This window comes from Dendroctonus ponderosae, unplaced genomic scaffold (genome assembly GCF_020466585.1).
Source record: "Dendroctonus ponderosae isolate FM_Combo_2020 unplaced genomic scaffold, Dpon_F_20191213v2 Dpon_F_20191213_7, whole genome shotgun sequence".
Taxonomy (NCBI): domain Eukaryota; kingdom Metazoa; phylum Arthropoda; class Insecta; order Coleoptera; family Curculionidae; genus Dendroctonus; species Dendroctonus ponderosae.
In genome coordinates, this window is record NW_026018916.1 from 11,988,945 (window position 1) to 12,004,787 (window position 15,843).

General features: G+C 31.7%; 2 protein-coding genes across 4 annotated transcripts; one reads left to right on the forward strand and one right to left on the reverse strand.

Annotated features, from left to right (window-relative positions):
• The first annotated feature begins 4,846 nt into the window (after positions 1 to 4,846).
• LOC109538438 (integrator complex subunit 12) lies at positions 4,847 to 8,203 on the forward strand. Of its 2 annotated transcripts, XM_019905670.2 has the most exons (6): positions 4,847 to 4,935; positions 6,358 to 6,599; positions 6,654 to 6,861; positions 6,919 to 7,020; positions 7,081 to 7,149; positions 7,448 to 8,203. In XM_019905670.2, exons 2-6 carry the CDS (start codon positions 6,377 to 6,379, stop codon positions 7,527 to 7,529), a joined length of 684 nt encoding a protein of 227 aa, XP_019761229.1. In that variant the 5' UTR covers positions 4,847 to 4,935; positions 6,358 to 6,376; the 3' UTR covers positions 7,530 to 8,203. The 2 variants fall into 2 exon arrangements, with proteins under 2 accessions (XP_019761229.1, XP_019761227.1); XM_019905668.2 differs by having other exon boundaries at positions 6,358 to 6,861.
• Positions 7,724 to 15,843, reverse strand: LOC109538435 (carboxypeptidase E; the record flags this gene model as incomplete). Of its 2 annotated transcripts, XM_019905662.2 has the most annotated exon segments (12): positions 7,724 to 8,398; positions 8,675 to 8,700; positions 9,759 to 9,910; positions 9,968 to 10,094; positions 10,279 to 10,418; positions 10,478 to 10,608; positions 10,670 to 10,836; positions 10,903 to 11,058; positions 13,735 to 13,931; positions 14,369 to 14,487; positions 15,197 to 15,473; positions 15,610 to 15,843. In XM_019905662.2, coding segments are annotated over 11 exon segments (1,464 nt in total). In that variant the 3' UTR covers positions 7,724 to 8,283.

The following is a 15,843-nucleotide window of genomic DNA, read 5'->3' on the forward strand; positions in this document are numbered from 1 at the left end:
CCGTCAAAAATAAAGGAACTGTATTCCTAAGTCTAACTATAAAGGAATTGTATTGTAGGGCCTTGAGTTTAAATTTTTTAAGTATATTTTTTACATATTTTCCTCACTTGCCCACCAAATATTTTAAAATTTAGCATACTTTCTGCAACTGCTGCTCAACATAAAAAACCTAAATTTGTTGCATTTGTCTTTTAACTTAACTTTAATGGCCGAAATCTCATTGGTGCACAGAAAAAATCTATAACTCTTTTATTTTTTGTTTGATTCTAATTAAAAATGCACAAATCAAAGTAACCTGCAAAAACAGGAAAAAACAGTGTACGTCTTCCAACTCTCTAAAAGAAACAATTTGGAGACTTACATCTTATCCTTAAGAATAAAAAGCTTTTCTACAATCGTTGCTACAATCGATAAATAAAATTTTCAAAGTGGCCCCTGTTTCTTATATTCATATATTGATTCTTCTTAAGACATTACAATGCATTTTAAAAATAATTCCTTTGTCCAATTTCTTTGCAACTGTTAACAATTTGGTCGACTAGTTTTTTTAGAAAGTCAATTCAGTTGATTTAATTAAAATCTTAAAATATCATCCAACAAAAAAGTCCACCGGGTGAAAGTCTGGAGACTTAGGAGTCCCCTCTACAGACCCACCTCGTCCTATCCATCTTTCCGGTCTTGAATAAACCACCTCAAAATTTCAAAACGAACCAACAACTCATTTCTTACAAAATCTCTCTATTGAGTCGGCCCATACCTTCACAGGTGAAACTTCTGTTGCATGATCAAGTGAAGATTTTTATAATTTTTTTGTGAACACTCAATATGTCCACCTCCAAATTCCAGCTCTATCTGTGAAAAACAAATTTTGCACGAACCATTTGTCCTCATTATACAGGTCCATCATTCAGTTGCACATATTTAGGCGAGCTATCGAATGGTCAAAACTTCAAAACAAACGGCTGAACCATTTGAAAATGATACTCATAAGTTGTTCCATCAAAACCTCGTGAAAGTACAGAACTTTTTGAAATATTTTGGTTTGCGGCAATTGATCACACACCAAAGTTGGGGTTATTCCCCACGGAATTTAATGCACGAGCAACTGCCCACCTCAAGAAGTTTTGTCCTGAAAGCTCCAAAATTTCCAAGGTTTCTTTGAATAGCAAGAAAAGTTCGCTATTCTAGAATCTCTTTAGTCGCTAGAAATGCTTTGCCATACAAATGTTGATGCCATTGAATAATTGCTTAAATTACTCTTATTCGATTTGAGACTGCAACTGGAAAAAATACTGTTTGTGTATTAAAATGTACTGAAAATGTTACGATTTCGTGTAAATGAGTTGTTATTGATACACGGCAAGATATTTTGCAGACCAAGTTATTTCATATTGTGAATTGTGAGTTCAAAAATGTGCGACCAAAAATATTAAAAAGCTGTTTACTGTCCTTAAGGTATTGTATATAATTTAAACTTATTTACTGATAGAACATCCAACGCAAAAAAGATACGAACTTAAACGATATTCGCCTATAAAAAAATTGTTCACTTTCTATTATGCGCTGATTTAAATAGGGTGATTCTAGGAAGTAACTAAGACTAGTCATAATCACAAAAGGTGAACGTTACATGAAATGGGTCTCTATATTATGCAACATTCGTTTTATCAAAGCAATTTTTCCATCTAGAGCGAACGAAGCGACATTCTCAAAAACATAAATCGCTTTCAGTTTTATCTATTGAAATTTCGAAGTCGGAGCTTTCAGCGGTCGAGCTTTTATGGACTAAAAAGCACTACGCTTTATGTGAAACTGCATTACGACATGAATAAATCCGGAATATTTCTGACTATACCTACATGGTTTTTTCCAAAATATTTACGTTTCAAAATGCGTTATTTCAATTTATTCTGCGGCAGCTACTCCCGTTTGCAAAAACCCATTCCATAAAATGTGGAGTTACAGTTAACCGTATCTTTTGTCTAACTGTTCCGGTTTTATCCCATGTTTGACACGGGGTTTTTAGCTCATCTCGGCTTTTTGTTCAGACTCTTTAAACATTTATGGATCCTTTTGGGTGCTTAAATGAAGCTTCCTGCTATTCAGCTCAGTCCCTTTGCGATTTTCTACTCTTCGCTGCACTGAAATACTTTGTATTAGCTATAGTCAACCTGGCAACCTCTAGAATTTAAATGTATTTTTAGAATGCGTAAAGAATAAAATAGTTATAGGAAATATAAATATTTTGCAATTTTGGTTGATAAAAACTAACGATTTCCAAAAAGTGTACCATTTGAAACCAATTCGACTTACTAATGAAGCACCTTGATTTTCAGTAATTTTATTGATGGAAATGATGTAGAATTCAACGGTTTCCTCATACATCGTGTAAAATCACAGTATATTTCGAATGTAATTTTCAAATGGAATTTTTTTATTGGTTAAATTCGCAGGCATATTTCAATGAAATATACTTAAATTCTTATTAAGTATGATAGATTTACAAGAAAACCTGAGCATTGATTACTTTTCAGAGCCTTCAAGATTATCGTCAAAAACTACGTTCTGATGGTAACTGGTTCTGATCTCCTAAAGGGTTTTATTTTTGCAATGAAACACTCGGAATTTTGCTCTTTGTATTGATTTTCCATTTAAATTGTCATATTTAAGTTGCAAGTTTTTGTTTTTCAGCAGTTTGCAACTGTTTGCTTCATTTCAAAAATTCAAAAATAAACTATCATAAATAAATGCAAAGTCTGTGCACGCCAGGCGGGCCGAATTTCCAAAGGCCTTTTCTCGCTTTATAAATTCTGCAATTACTTGTACATTATTTCATAAAAAGAAAAGAGCGTCGTGAGAAACATGAGACACAAACAAGCTCGGCGTTGTGTCGTGAACGAAATGTTCTTTATTTGACGGCTACTATTATTTGATGGAAATCTCGCATCAGAAGCAGCCCTCGGCTTCTCATCTACGATTGTCCAAAAGGAAAACACAAGCCAGCTGCCTGATTAAAAGCGTGGCCGTCGGCCAAAAACTTTATCAGAGAAAAACAGCTTTACTTTATGAAAGTTGGATAATTACATGCATGTTTTCCCCACTGGATCAAGCTAATATGTATCGGAATATGGTGCGCTCAATATCATAAATCCTGTAATTATTAGTACCAAATGATAAAGCAAACGTTATAAAAACGTTAACACTTTTTCAAATCGGATCAACGTATTTGATGACGTTGCAGATCAGGGAATTATTATTTTCGGTGTAAACTTTTTAGGAATATTTCAAAAATTATTTTTTGTAAAAGCATTGATTTACACAATTTATTCACACATTAATATTTTTATAGCTTGTTTGCTAAAGGTGCTCCTATAAAGGTTGTTATTTAAATACGTATCCCAATTTGACGATATCGTGCTCTGCGTGATTTTAAGTAGAAAACTTTAGTATAGGGGCTGAAATGAGTAAGAGAGGCAACACACAGTAAAAATAGAAATAAAAAACAATTTTCTTAAATAATAGTGGTATTTACAGCTTTAATTTGTGCTGTAAGATGGGCTGAATTTTGCCCTAAATAGACAAAACCTATTAATTCCAGTCGCGTTTTGTACCAGTTTAACGTAAAAATTCATTAGACCAGATTGGATTTTAATATGATCAACTAGAAATGTAATGAACAATTTCGCGAATAAAGACTAAAAGTGCCTGATTCGTAAGCAAAGCAATCATGATTGAAACCGAAGGGAAACGTTTACAGCAACGTAGCAAAAGGTAGCGATATTATTAAGCTTTTCTGGCTTACAGAGTAAAGGAGGAGTCACGGTATACTAATGAAAATCAGGACTATAAAGGGTTTCTATTTTAAGGCTGTTTAGTAATTTACTATACCTATTCAGACATAGAAGGGCTTAAAATAACCGTTAAATTTTGAGAAAACTTGCATGAGAAAATGCAGGATTTTGGAACATTGTAGTTAAAAGGCATAAGAATTTCAATATTTGTTGTTTAACTCTTGTACTCTATTGGATTTTTAATTCAAGCAAGGAAAAAATAATTTTCTACCGTCGTATTAAATTAAAAATGTATTATTAAAAACTCTTGTATTAAAAGCCATTTTTGTTCTTTGGACAGCGTATAAAAATTGAAAACTGGAAAAATTGAGGACAAATGTTGGAGCAAGTTTTGCTTCTACTGTTTTTTTCAAAGTTTTTTACGAAAAACGTAGAACGTTTTAGATAGTCTTAATCAATTAAACAAAACGGGTTTTCATATTTTTGTTGGCATCTAATTAAATAAAATTCTAAACTAATTAAATAAAATTTAAATAAATAATAAACATAATGGAATATCAAAAAGCCAATTATGTATGTATAGGTTTAGGGGTAAATGCAGCGACTAAATTTCCGTTAAAAATACTTCTTGAATAGCACTTACACTGAAAATGTCAATTTCTTTTAAAAATGGTTCGTGCTAAATAAAATGAGATTAAATATTTTTGAATTTTTAATAACACCCAACAATTGGACGTAAAATAGATATTTTTGTTTCATATCTAATTAACAATAATAACTAATAAATATTTTCGCTTATCTTTTCAACACAACCACTTTATTAAATATTCAATATTAAATCCGGAGACGGTCGTTTTCAATTCCCAACTCCACCTACTGCTTCAAATAACTTATCATTTGATTATCTCTGTATACATCGATTAATCAAGAAAAAGTCATAATTTCACTTTATCTAGCACATTGACGTCACGAGGCAAGTTTCACCAATTTTCTTGATGCACTTGCTTTTGCTTCTGTGGCTATATACTCTGTGCTCGGGTTCTGCCAAGTATCAGATTACTGTCGTTGGTTGTTTGTTGTTTACATTTGCTTCCTAACCTAAATGAGAGCCTAAATCCTCAAATTGTTGAGGTTTTTTTAAACGGTAAGAGTGATTCTTTTAGTATCTAAATATTTGAGAGTTTGATGAAATTCACATTATTTTATTAAGTCAGTTCAAACGATATGCAAACAGGATACATGATGGGATATGCTTTGTTTTTTAAAATGGGTTTGAGAGTCCCCACTAAAAAGAGCAAATTGAGTTGATTAAAATCAGCAGATTAATACGAAATCATTACAGAATGATGAACTAAAAAATTCAGCGTTCAGCTCAACAAAGAGTTGTAAAAATGGCAATTTTTTGTTGTCTGGCCCTCTCATTCGAAGCTCAAGTCTGTCTAGGAGAAATGCTGTTGCAGGCTCTTTTTACTCATTGAAATTCGCAATTTTTTCATAAAACTACAAAGAACTCCACGACAGATATGTAACGCACCGAAATCACCTAGAGACAGATTGGAAAATTTTACAAGTTGCCAATTCTACATATATTTGTTGTACGAAACACCACTTTACTGAGAGGTTTTTCTATTAACTATAATATTGTCAAATACAAACGCGAAAGGCAAATAAACTAAAAAATTATTTAAATTATTTTTCAAGTAAAGAACCATATTATTTTAATAATCTGGCACTTCTGCAATAAAATAACGTCCAGAAATTTAGTGCTAGAAGCTGTTAACCGTCTCATGAAACCATTCCACTGAGTATGGCTCGATTCTATTACGTTAATATACGTATCTATAGCATAGTATCAGTTGTGGTCAAATATAATTTGTTTTTTTAGAAAGAAAATCGCACAATCATGGATATAAATTGCTTAAACTGTTTTGGACTCTTTAAATTTTAGGTTTAACATAATGAGCAAGGGTCTTTTACACAGAAAGCAATAATAAGCAAAATCCTTACAAACCTGTACTTCAATCCGTCTACTTATTGCATGAGTTTAACCACAGAACTGCTTAATATTTCTTCAGAACATCAGGTTTCACTGTGTAGAAGAACGTTGGGATGTTATCGCTGCTTAATGTTAAATTCAAGTGTTTTATTGGAAGATATTACTTAACACGAAGTTGCACTAAGGGTTAGAGATCACGAAAAATGTACCTACCTTAAAAATGGTTCAAAATGCCTCAAATTCCATACTTTTTCAATCACGAAACATATGAAATACTAAATTTTCTTTCGTTATTTTTCTTCTTGAAAAAAAAATTTGCAATGTTATATTTATAATGTTTTAGCGATACTACTAGATGGTCACCAAGCTGCTTGAAAATATTTCTTAAAAGCAACTTAAAATTGTATATTCAAGAGCTACTATCTTCGAGTTATAAACTCAAGTGATTATAGAACTGTGAAGAATGTGACTATTTTATTAGTATGCTGTACAATATTTGATACTATGCAACATATATATAATTTAAAAAAATTATAGTAACTAATATTAGCACGCATTCGACTTATTCAGATCCCTGGTTACTGCTACCATGTCAATTATCGATTTGGATCCACATTTCATCAGATGCGTAGGTCTGATGTATGAGAGTCGAAAATTGCGAAAAGGGGACTCTGTGCCCTTGCAATATATCCTGGAAGAGGCCATTTTCCAAAAAACTGGCTCAGCTAAGGATTACACAAACTACTTTCAAACTCAGCTCGCGCCAAGAGAGAGTGAAGAGCCTCTCATTGTGAATGTCTACGAAGATGATGGTAGATTCATTGCATCCGAATATATAAGCCTGTTTGGAGCGTTAGATATTTTAGGGAATGACTCGGACAAAGATTTGGAACTGGATCTTTTCAAAGATGATTTAAGTTGCGTGGTTTGTAATAAAATGGACGTCGGAGTAAGAAACCGACTTCTTGAGTGTAGTGATTGTCATGCTTTGTATCACCAAGAGTGTCATAAACCTCCTGTGAGTGAGGAGGATGTTGTAAGCTCTTGGGTTTGCTCAAATTGCAAAAGCATTAGGTAAAAGTGAAACAATTTTACTGCGAGCGTCGTACCAAATGCATTATTTTATTTCAGCGCTAAGAAAGCTAAAACTGTTGAAAAGGAGCACAATTCTAAAAGTTCTTCTAGTTCAAGGTCTGACAGTCACCGACATGGTTCTTCACATAAGTCTTCTAGGTAATACCCGTATATAATGTGGAAGTTATAGAAGTACTAAAAGTGTTCTGAATGTTTCAGTGACAAGTACAAATCAAGCGGCAAATCATCTTCCAGCAGTTCGAAGTCCTCACCTAGTCATTCGTCCAGGTAAGCACTCACTTTCTCAGTTAAAGCCACAATAAAACATCGATTAATACACTTATTTGAAGTTTAAATGCATGGCGTATTTATGATAAACCGTAAATAACATGTAAATGATCAAAACCGTTAGGTGAAATTGATATTCGTGATCCAGCATCTGTACAATTCTGTAGCTGATTTTCTAGTACTTAAGTTAAACCAAATTCCCTGCTTTTGGCTTAAAAAACATTTTAGGGGCACTTTTTACATTAAGCCAAAAGAGCTGCTTAGAAAATAGCTTTTCTTACGGTTAAATTATTTTCAGATCTGATGATAAAAAATCTTCAAGCAAGAGCAGCAAAAGTTCATCCTCAAAACACTACTCAGAAAAGCGAAAACATGACTGACCTCTCAAAAAATCTGATCATAGAACCGTTAAGCTGAAACTAAAATTTTCGGACTTTGATGTAGTTAAAGAAATCAGTGTTAGCCCCAAAATTGATGATTGAAATATGTATAGAAATTTTATAGAATCTTAAAAACCGGGTTCCTCATTTAGCAATACACTGCATCTCACGTTATAGAAACCTAATAACAAACACATTGTGTAACATTTTATTTTGTCTTTGATATTACATTGTCTTATCTGAATTATTCTATCTAAAATAATCCTTACTTTGCTAGTCAGTAATAAGTACTATCACAACAATTTTATTTATGGATTGGCCATTTTATTTTGGAATTTGGCATCTTGGAAAGTACAAATTTATATGTAAAAGACATGGATTCCACAAAGTGGCGGTGAAAAGTAATAATGAATTGCATCAAAAAAATAGTTTTAACAATACATATAAGAAAAAATTATTTTATTCAATCATTTTTCAATCAATTTTTATTGAAAAATTAGCAAATTAAAACCGTACTCATATTAATTTAGCCACATTTGCTACATAAATCCCTAACTTCGTAATTTAACATGTTTTAGTATTGACTAGATCTAGCAAAAGGTAATACTTTATACTTATTCCTCTATTCTCAACGCGATTATGGTTGCATTTTTCAAAATAAACTATTAAGACGATATGATACGTTTTTTATTTTTTTCTTATCATCAACATGTATCCGGCTTACTCCAATTCATTTACGCAATGGCGATTGGTTCTAAAATTGGCTCTCTTTCCTCCACCCATGTGGCCCAGTCTCTATTACGCGCGGCATATTGGTCCTCAATTTTCGGTTGAATAAAATTATTACTTTCGATGAATGAAATGGATGCCTACATAAAGCAAAAATACACAATCAATATTGGTTTAAAGAAAGGCTAAGCAAACTGTAGTAATTCACTGTTACATGTGTTCTAAAACCACAAAAAAATATCGTTAAAATTACAATATGTTTAAAGGTTTCTCTAAATTGGATAACTTTACCTTTGAATAACTAAAACTTATTTGCAACTTTTAGCGACATTTAAAACGGGATTTAAAGGCGTGTTAGTATTTCCTCCACCAAAACCAACCACACTTAAAAAAATAATTTTGTTCTCAATACCTACTTGTGATTGTTATTATGGTGGCCGTGCTGAAAAATGTTTAATATTTAAGTATTAAAAATTGAAATCTTGTGGATGAGTTTTCCTTTTTATTACTTTTTACTCTTATCATATAACCAGTTCTCTAAAACTCTTTGAATCGTTCAGGTCCATTTGTTACTTAGTTATGCGTCGATTGTTTAAACAATACCGGTAATTTTCATGACATCTTATTCGCAATTCCGTAAACAAATTTGAATGAAAAAAACAACGATTATTAATAACTGATCAAAATTCACTTAAACTTTCGAATTTAAATAAAAATAATTTAATTTTGGCCGAGCTATTATTTAACGATGTAATTAATGTTATTCGATTGCACGAAATTGAAACGTTTGTCCAAAAATGCTTAATGAATTCGGTATCTGCGGTTTTCGATAAAATGAAAGAAATTTCTTCTATTCAAAATCTACTGGTGATGCTATTTCATCTGGATTTATTTTCATACTTCTCTTATAGGAAAGCTTATGCGTGAGTGAAATTTATTTAAAAACAACACAAAGTTTAGACTTGATTGTTTCCAGAAATGTTTAGTTTTCGTTTTTCAAGGGTAATTCTACATGCTAAAAATAAAGGTAGTAAGTCATGTAACGCAAATGCGAAATCTGAATCTTTTCGAGTTACAGCTTATAAAACTTCATTTTGTTTATTTTTATTTTTGACCATTCTTCGATTATTCACAGCTCAGTGATCTATACCGTTCTGAAAAAAATTACTTCTTCACTTTACCATTAGATGACAATTTACCTGAAATTAAAATTTAATTTTTCGCATGCCTATCTAGATACGTAACACCCATTGTGTCTCAACATGCTTCAACCGTGTAAGAAATTTAAATAGAGCTAGTGTTTCCTACGAAATTAAAATTTAATAAACCACTTAAAAGAAAATTATTTTAATCACGATTTCTATTAACGGTTAAGTGTGTTTTTAATCATAGCGTATATTGCAGGATTATATTTTTTTTGGATCACACCACTTGTGCAATTTAACCTACTCATACGGTCCAATAGTGTCTTGTTTAATAAAAGTTGTGAATTAGTCTTACCGTTGCCTTTAAGGGAAAATCGACTCTTAAAGCCTGAGTGAATGAAGGATTTGTCACGGTCACTAGTTTGGTATGAGGAACATACCCGTCCTTATAAACAGTCACTTTGTAAGTGCCTGGAGTTAGAAGTCGGTAGTAGTCCCCGCCATAAACTGAACAGTTTTGAAGTATTAGTTAATCTTTAATAATGAGAATGTTTTAATACTTACCTGATGTGATATCATGCTTGATATCGATCGACTCAACGCCAGTTACATTGGCGACATGAATTATTGCATTACTTATGGGTTGTTTAGTTTTAGCATCATACACCACTCCTTTGATTCCAATATGACTCTAAAATTTAACGTGCTTAAATGGGTATAAAGGGCAGGATTTTGCATATTTTTTAAGTTTTAATCAATATGCAAAGTCGTTCTTTTTCCACACAGAATTTGTTTTTATATCAATATCAATATATCAATCAACCCTCTTGTTACAAGATGTTACAATTGCATTCTAATTAGTTCCTTATATCTACCTGCCAAATATAATTTATTAGAGCCTCTTTGTTTCTTTCCCACTCCAACTGCAAATCTTCTGGTGGTGGATATTTCTCGCATCCTAATTCCAGAGTCAGTTCGAAATCGTTGCTTGATAAGTAGTTGAAATCCTGCATTCCTGCAATAAATAATTCGCTATATTTCGGCAGCAAATAACTATTTGCATGTAAATGCTACCTCCTTGTAAACTGTACCATTGAGCCCCATTAGTAATGCCGCCCTGTTTTGCAAACTGCGAATCCACACACCCTTTTCTGTGCTGGCTGGCCATATCCGGATGTCTCGAAGAGTATGCCAAAGCAAGATGCCTAAAATTAGCAAAAGACTTCGGTAATTACAATAAATTGAAAATACGACTAAGGTAAGGACCTAAATGTTTCGTCATCGGGAGTAGCAGCATATTCATTAGACTGACTTCCTGATCGGCTTTCATCATAAGGGTAATTAGCCACTAAGTCTCCCCCATGCAGATTTGCACTCAAGACAAAGGGAATTTGCATTATTAGACGAATCACTGCTCGAGTCTCAGGTTGTAACTAGAAGCAAGCAATTTTCTAGATAGTTTCACCAGGAAGTGCTTACCAGGAAAGTGTGTATCTTACCGGATCATTCAGTTTAGTAAGTTGTTCAAGTAAATGATTATTTTTGTCACTGTTTTCATATTCATTGTCGAAAACGATTCGATCCAAATCTGGAAAGTTTCGGTTTAAATCCACGGAATTATTGTTGGTTCTGCCAATTAAATAATCATGACCGCCCTAGAAATTAAATGGTAGTGAAAATATAAGCAAATTCTAGACAAAGGTTCGTTTAGTGATACATGAAACTCGCGTCGGAACACAACTAAAGCAAAAAATAATTACTCTTAAAAGGTACTAACTAATTTATATTTAAGAATAGTTTACATGGGTGTAAATGTTTGTTCATGGGATTTTGCAAAAATGCTTTTCTAAAAAACGCGTAAAATTGCGTAACGGGATAAATCTCTAATTAAATATTTATCTTAAATTATTAAGAGAAAAGACCAAGAAGGTTCTAAACCTTTTATTACAAACTTCGAAATCGAAAATTCAATAAAATATAAAGCTCATAGAATACCCGAAAATATGAGGATAATTAATGACAACATACGCAAAATTAAAAATTTTACGTCTCAATTATGTTACCATGATGTATAAAAATGGAAATCACTTAGAGGATTTCTGTCGTTTTTTAAATGTATACAATATTCAATATAGTATATACTCACATAAATTCACCAAAAATAAAAAAACAATGCATTTTTCATTCTGCTAAGATGCTTTATCATAGTTTCTAGCTAGGGAAGGAAATATGAATCAGACGATTTACTTCAAACACTGAATCAATCAATCTTTCCAGTGTGTTTTTTTCATTTAGAAGGAAAACTATTAATTCAATTATTAGAATTAGCTATTATTAAATGTTAAGGTTCATTGTCTTAAGAAATCTTCTGATATTCGCTACAACATAAAAATGGATAGTAGCCGAAGCGTGATCAGAACAGCAATAAAAGTTAATTTAATGAAAGTCGATTTAATTGGCTAAATATTTTTTTCGATAAAACTTAAGTTGTCTCTATTTTTTCATTGGGTCGATTTAGTCTCCGTGGGTAAAATTTGCTGATTTTTTCGCAAATAAGCTTTTGAAGACAAATTTTGATTATATAAAGCCGAGTTTTCATTTTATTCCAAAGATGCTTCAATTAAAGTCCACATTATTGCTTTTATATTAGTGAAGATCAATTTGGATGAATTGATACGAGCGTATTATATTGCATGGCAAATTAAATAGCCACTTTATTTGGTTTAGATTTTATGTAACAAGAATACTTTATATAAAAAAAATTATATACATTTGTAAATTTTAGAATTTACAAATCGACCTACACATATAAAAACTGAAATGCTGTATTTTTCATTTAATTTTTGGCATTTATTTCAAGTAATTAGATCAACTCTTAGATTGTTTTTTGCAAATTAGTTTATTGTTTAGCTTCTGTCCATTTTTTTATGATTTCATTCCAAATGTAATTTTTTTGTATGATTAAAACACATTTCTCTACGAAATCTTAAACATTTCATAATTTGAAATCTCAGTTTTCTCCTACAAAAATTGTTATTACAAGTAGGTAAAATAATTACTTGTAATAGTATGTATTCCAAATCAAAATCAATTCCTGGGCTTCAGTCATTTATTGTCTATTTATCAATTAAAATGCGTTTCGGTGTTTCCATCATCAGTTTCTATGTGTAGCGTTGTTGCTACTTTAAGCCTTGGCATATATTTGGAGTATTAATTTTGTCCATTTTGCACACAAGCTTTGTGATTTGGAATTGAAACACAGTCAGGAAAGTATGTACAATAGTATGTATTCAAATTTTATATAAATCACTTGTCGGCAAATTGCCTTCATTCGATATGTTTATTTTTGTTTGTACTTTTGTAATTGCAATTTAAACCACCCATATAAAAGTTGAATCAATTTATTAAACAAATAGCTTTTCTGTTATTTGGTGTGGTAAAATCAAATTAATGAATGAGCCAGACATTTAATAATTAAAAAAGTGCTTTATAAATTATGATCGAAAACATTTCGTTGCACAAAAATGCTGAATAAAAATTTCACCCCACTAATTAGAGATTGCAGTGATTTCAGTAATAGTATACATAGATAACGAAACAAATGTGAAGTTTTGAAGACGGCCAAGTCTAAAAAGAATCTAATGTTTCCCAAGTATGGGTTTATTTTAAATTTTAAACCTGATGATGGCGCTGTTGTCTCGCCGAAACGTAACATTTTTATTTCACATTTTGACTGAAACGCAGGAAAGAAAAAATATAATAACAATTACGCGCAGTCAGGAAAATAAATTTAAAAAAAAGTATACATAGAGCCAGATAATAAAAGACCATATACAAGGTGATTCAAAATTAGCGTCATTCGTCTGGAGATGTTGCCTGGGGGTGTTTTAGGGTTACACAAAAAATACTTACTCACTAAAAATAAATAATTGTTTTTAAAAACTGAGAAATTTGCAAAAACTATATCGGAAAGACGGCAACAAAGTTTTTCAATGTAATCTGCCTAATTAACATTAAACAGCTTGTTTAAGCTTGATTGATATAAGTAATTGATTAAAATAATAAAAATCGTTTCATTGTCTAGAAAGACTAAATTATTCAAATATTTAACACGCACCACTGCGATTTTATAAGCTGGCAATATATTTGAAACTTTATAAAAATATCTCAGATGGTGTAAATGATAAAAACATTTTTGCATTATGGCTTATCAACCAAACTACTGTTTGCATTCCATGCAGAATGACTCAAATATTTACACACCAGAGAAATGCTTTCGAAACGAAATCCAGATTTAAGTCCTCAGAATTAATTTAAAAAATTGTTCTTACTGTATCAGTAGCCAGTTGCCAACCATCTGGATTCATACTGGGCATCAAATGAATCCTAGTGGTTTCGATCAATTCCTTGATATGAGGATTCCCAGTTCGATACTCATCGCAAAGATAATCAGCCAATTTCAGAAGAAGTTCCCTACCCAAAACTTCATTCCCGTGCATATTTGCGATGTATTTAAATTCCGGTTTTACTACAAAAAATATATAATATACAAGTCTAACTTATTCGTTGAACAAATATTATAAAGCTTTGGAAAGTTGATGCTTTTATCGAATATTCTTAAGCCCAATTATCGCTTCAACTTATTATTATTCTAACCCAACCCGTTCATTAGCAAATCCTCCAAGCGATTTCAAATTCTGATTAGAGTTTTCCCGTAAAATATTTGCGCCAGTTTCAGTCCCAATCGGTTGTAATTAAATCCTGTATCGATTTTCAGTTAAGATAACTACCCACAGGGTGAATATTAGTAAACTAATTAATCATGCAACTGACGCAGCAAGTGAAACTTAAAGGGCTTTTTTTGATAAATTGCTTGTAAAAAGTGATAACAAAATGAGCAAATTACGTTGAAATTAGGTTGAATATTTGTAGTATGTTTCATAGCGATATAAATCAGATACTTACAGACTTCGTGACGGCCAGGCTTTGTAGAAAACTCAATCACATAGAGAGGAATGCCCAGCACTGACCCTTCATTTAGGGCATACACTCTAGTAATGTTCTTGCATTTTATGTTGACATCCCTTAAAGGCGAATTGTTGACTAATTAAATGTTTAATTAATATAATAATTAAATACTATTTTTTTTAATGATAAATTCAGGATTCATTACTTCCAAAAATGCACATGCTTTTTTATTGCACTTTTTTTTTATGCACATTTTTATCACTAAATGGGCATTTTCCTAATCGTTATATAAATATAAATTTTCCGAGAAGTCTAAATTTGGTGACGAGTAAAGAAAATGATCAACTAACAAGATGCGACTCAAACGGCACAAAAATCTAAAAGCCGCCAAAGATTACGTTAGCAGTCAAAGAAAACACATTGAAAATATGGCTGAGGCAAATTGATTGACTGGTAAAAAATCCCTTAGTAAGTTTAGTCTTTTTGTGGCCAAAAAGAAATAAAAATAGCGAAAAAGCAACTAAATTTTTTAAATGCAAAAAACTTAAAAATTGTTAAGTCGAGGCAAATTAATCCAACCAGAATATTTTTAGCATGTAGAATTCAACTATATTTTAGATTTTGTCTGTTTAATATGTAATATGATATACTTTAGAAGGCAAAATGATGTTCAGCCTGTCAATTTTTAGGGCAAGCTCTTATATAAGAGATTTACAAACAATTAAGCTCAACAAGCATTTGGTAAAATTTACAGAATAAAACATTTAATTTTCTATTATAAAAAAAATGTAATACAATTTTTTTAACTAAAAAAAGTCAGCGTACCTCAAAACATTAAACAGCTCTTGATTATCATGATGTTTGAACTCGAAACCACTTGAAACTCCAATGCAAACAGCAATCAACAAGATGAACAGTTGGGATGAAAATCGAAACCCTTCCATTCGAACGTTAAACATATGTTCAACAAATATCTTCGGTTTTGAAGAAAAATTTATATTTTTCTTCTGCTTCAAATGAAAAAAAATGGTTGTTTTAGTAGCAATGCGATCCCGAAATTGTATCAATTTTGCATAGTGAATTTATTTGATGCACAGGAACTCTGTAAATAAAATTATAATTAGATTAGTTGAATATTTGCAATCGAATATCAATAATATTCAGCAAATAGTAATTTAGAAAATGAATACATTGAAAATCCCAGCCCCATTTCTGTGGGACTTTTTCAATCAGCTTACCTTTGATGTATGTACTTCCAATAGTTAGCTACTTTCGAGCGACAATTAAACTATCAATACTGCAAGAATGAATATCGGAACATTTCGGATATGACTAAAATGTTACAGAATGTTATTTTAAAGGCGCCGCGACGCTAGCGCAGCGTCGGCGTCCGATATGACGTCAGGGTTGGATTATGGATTTTATGGAAAAACCGATGAGATTTTGTCTCTGCCATGCGGTTTATTTAATGA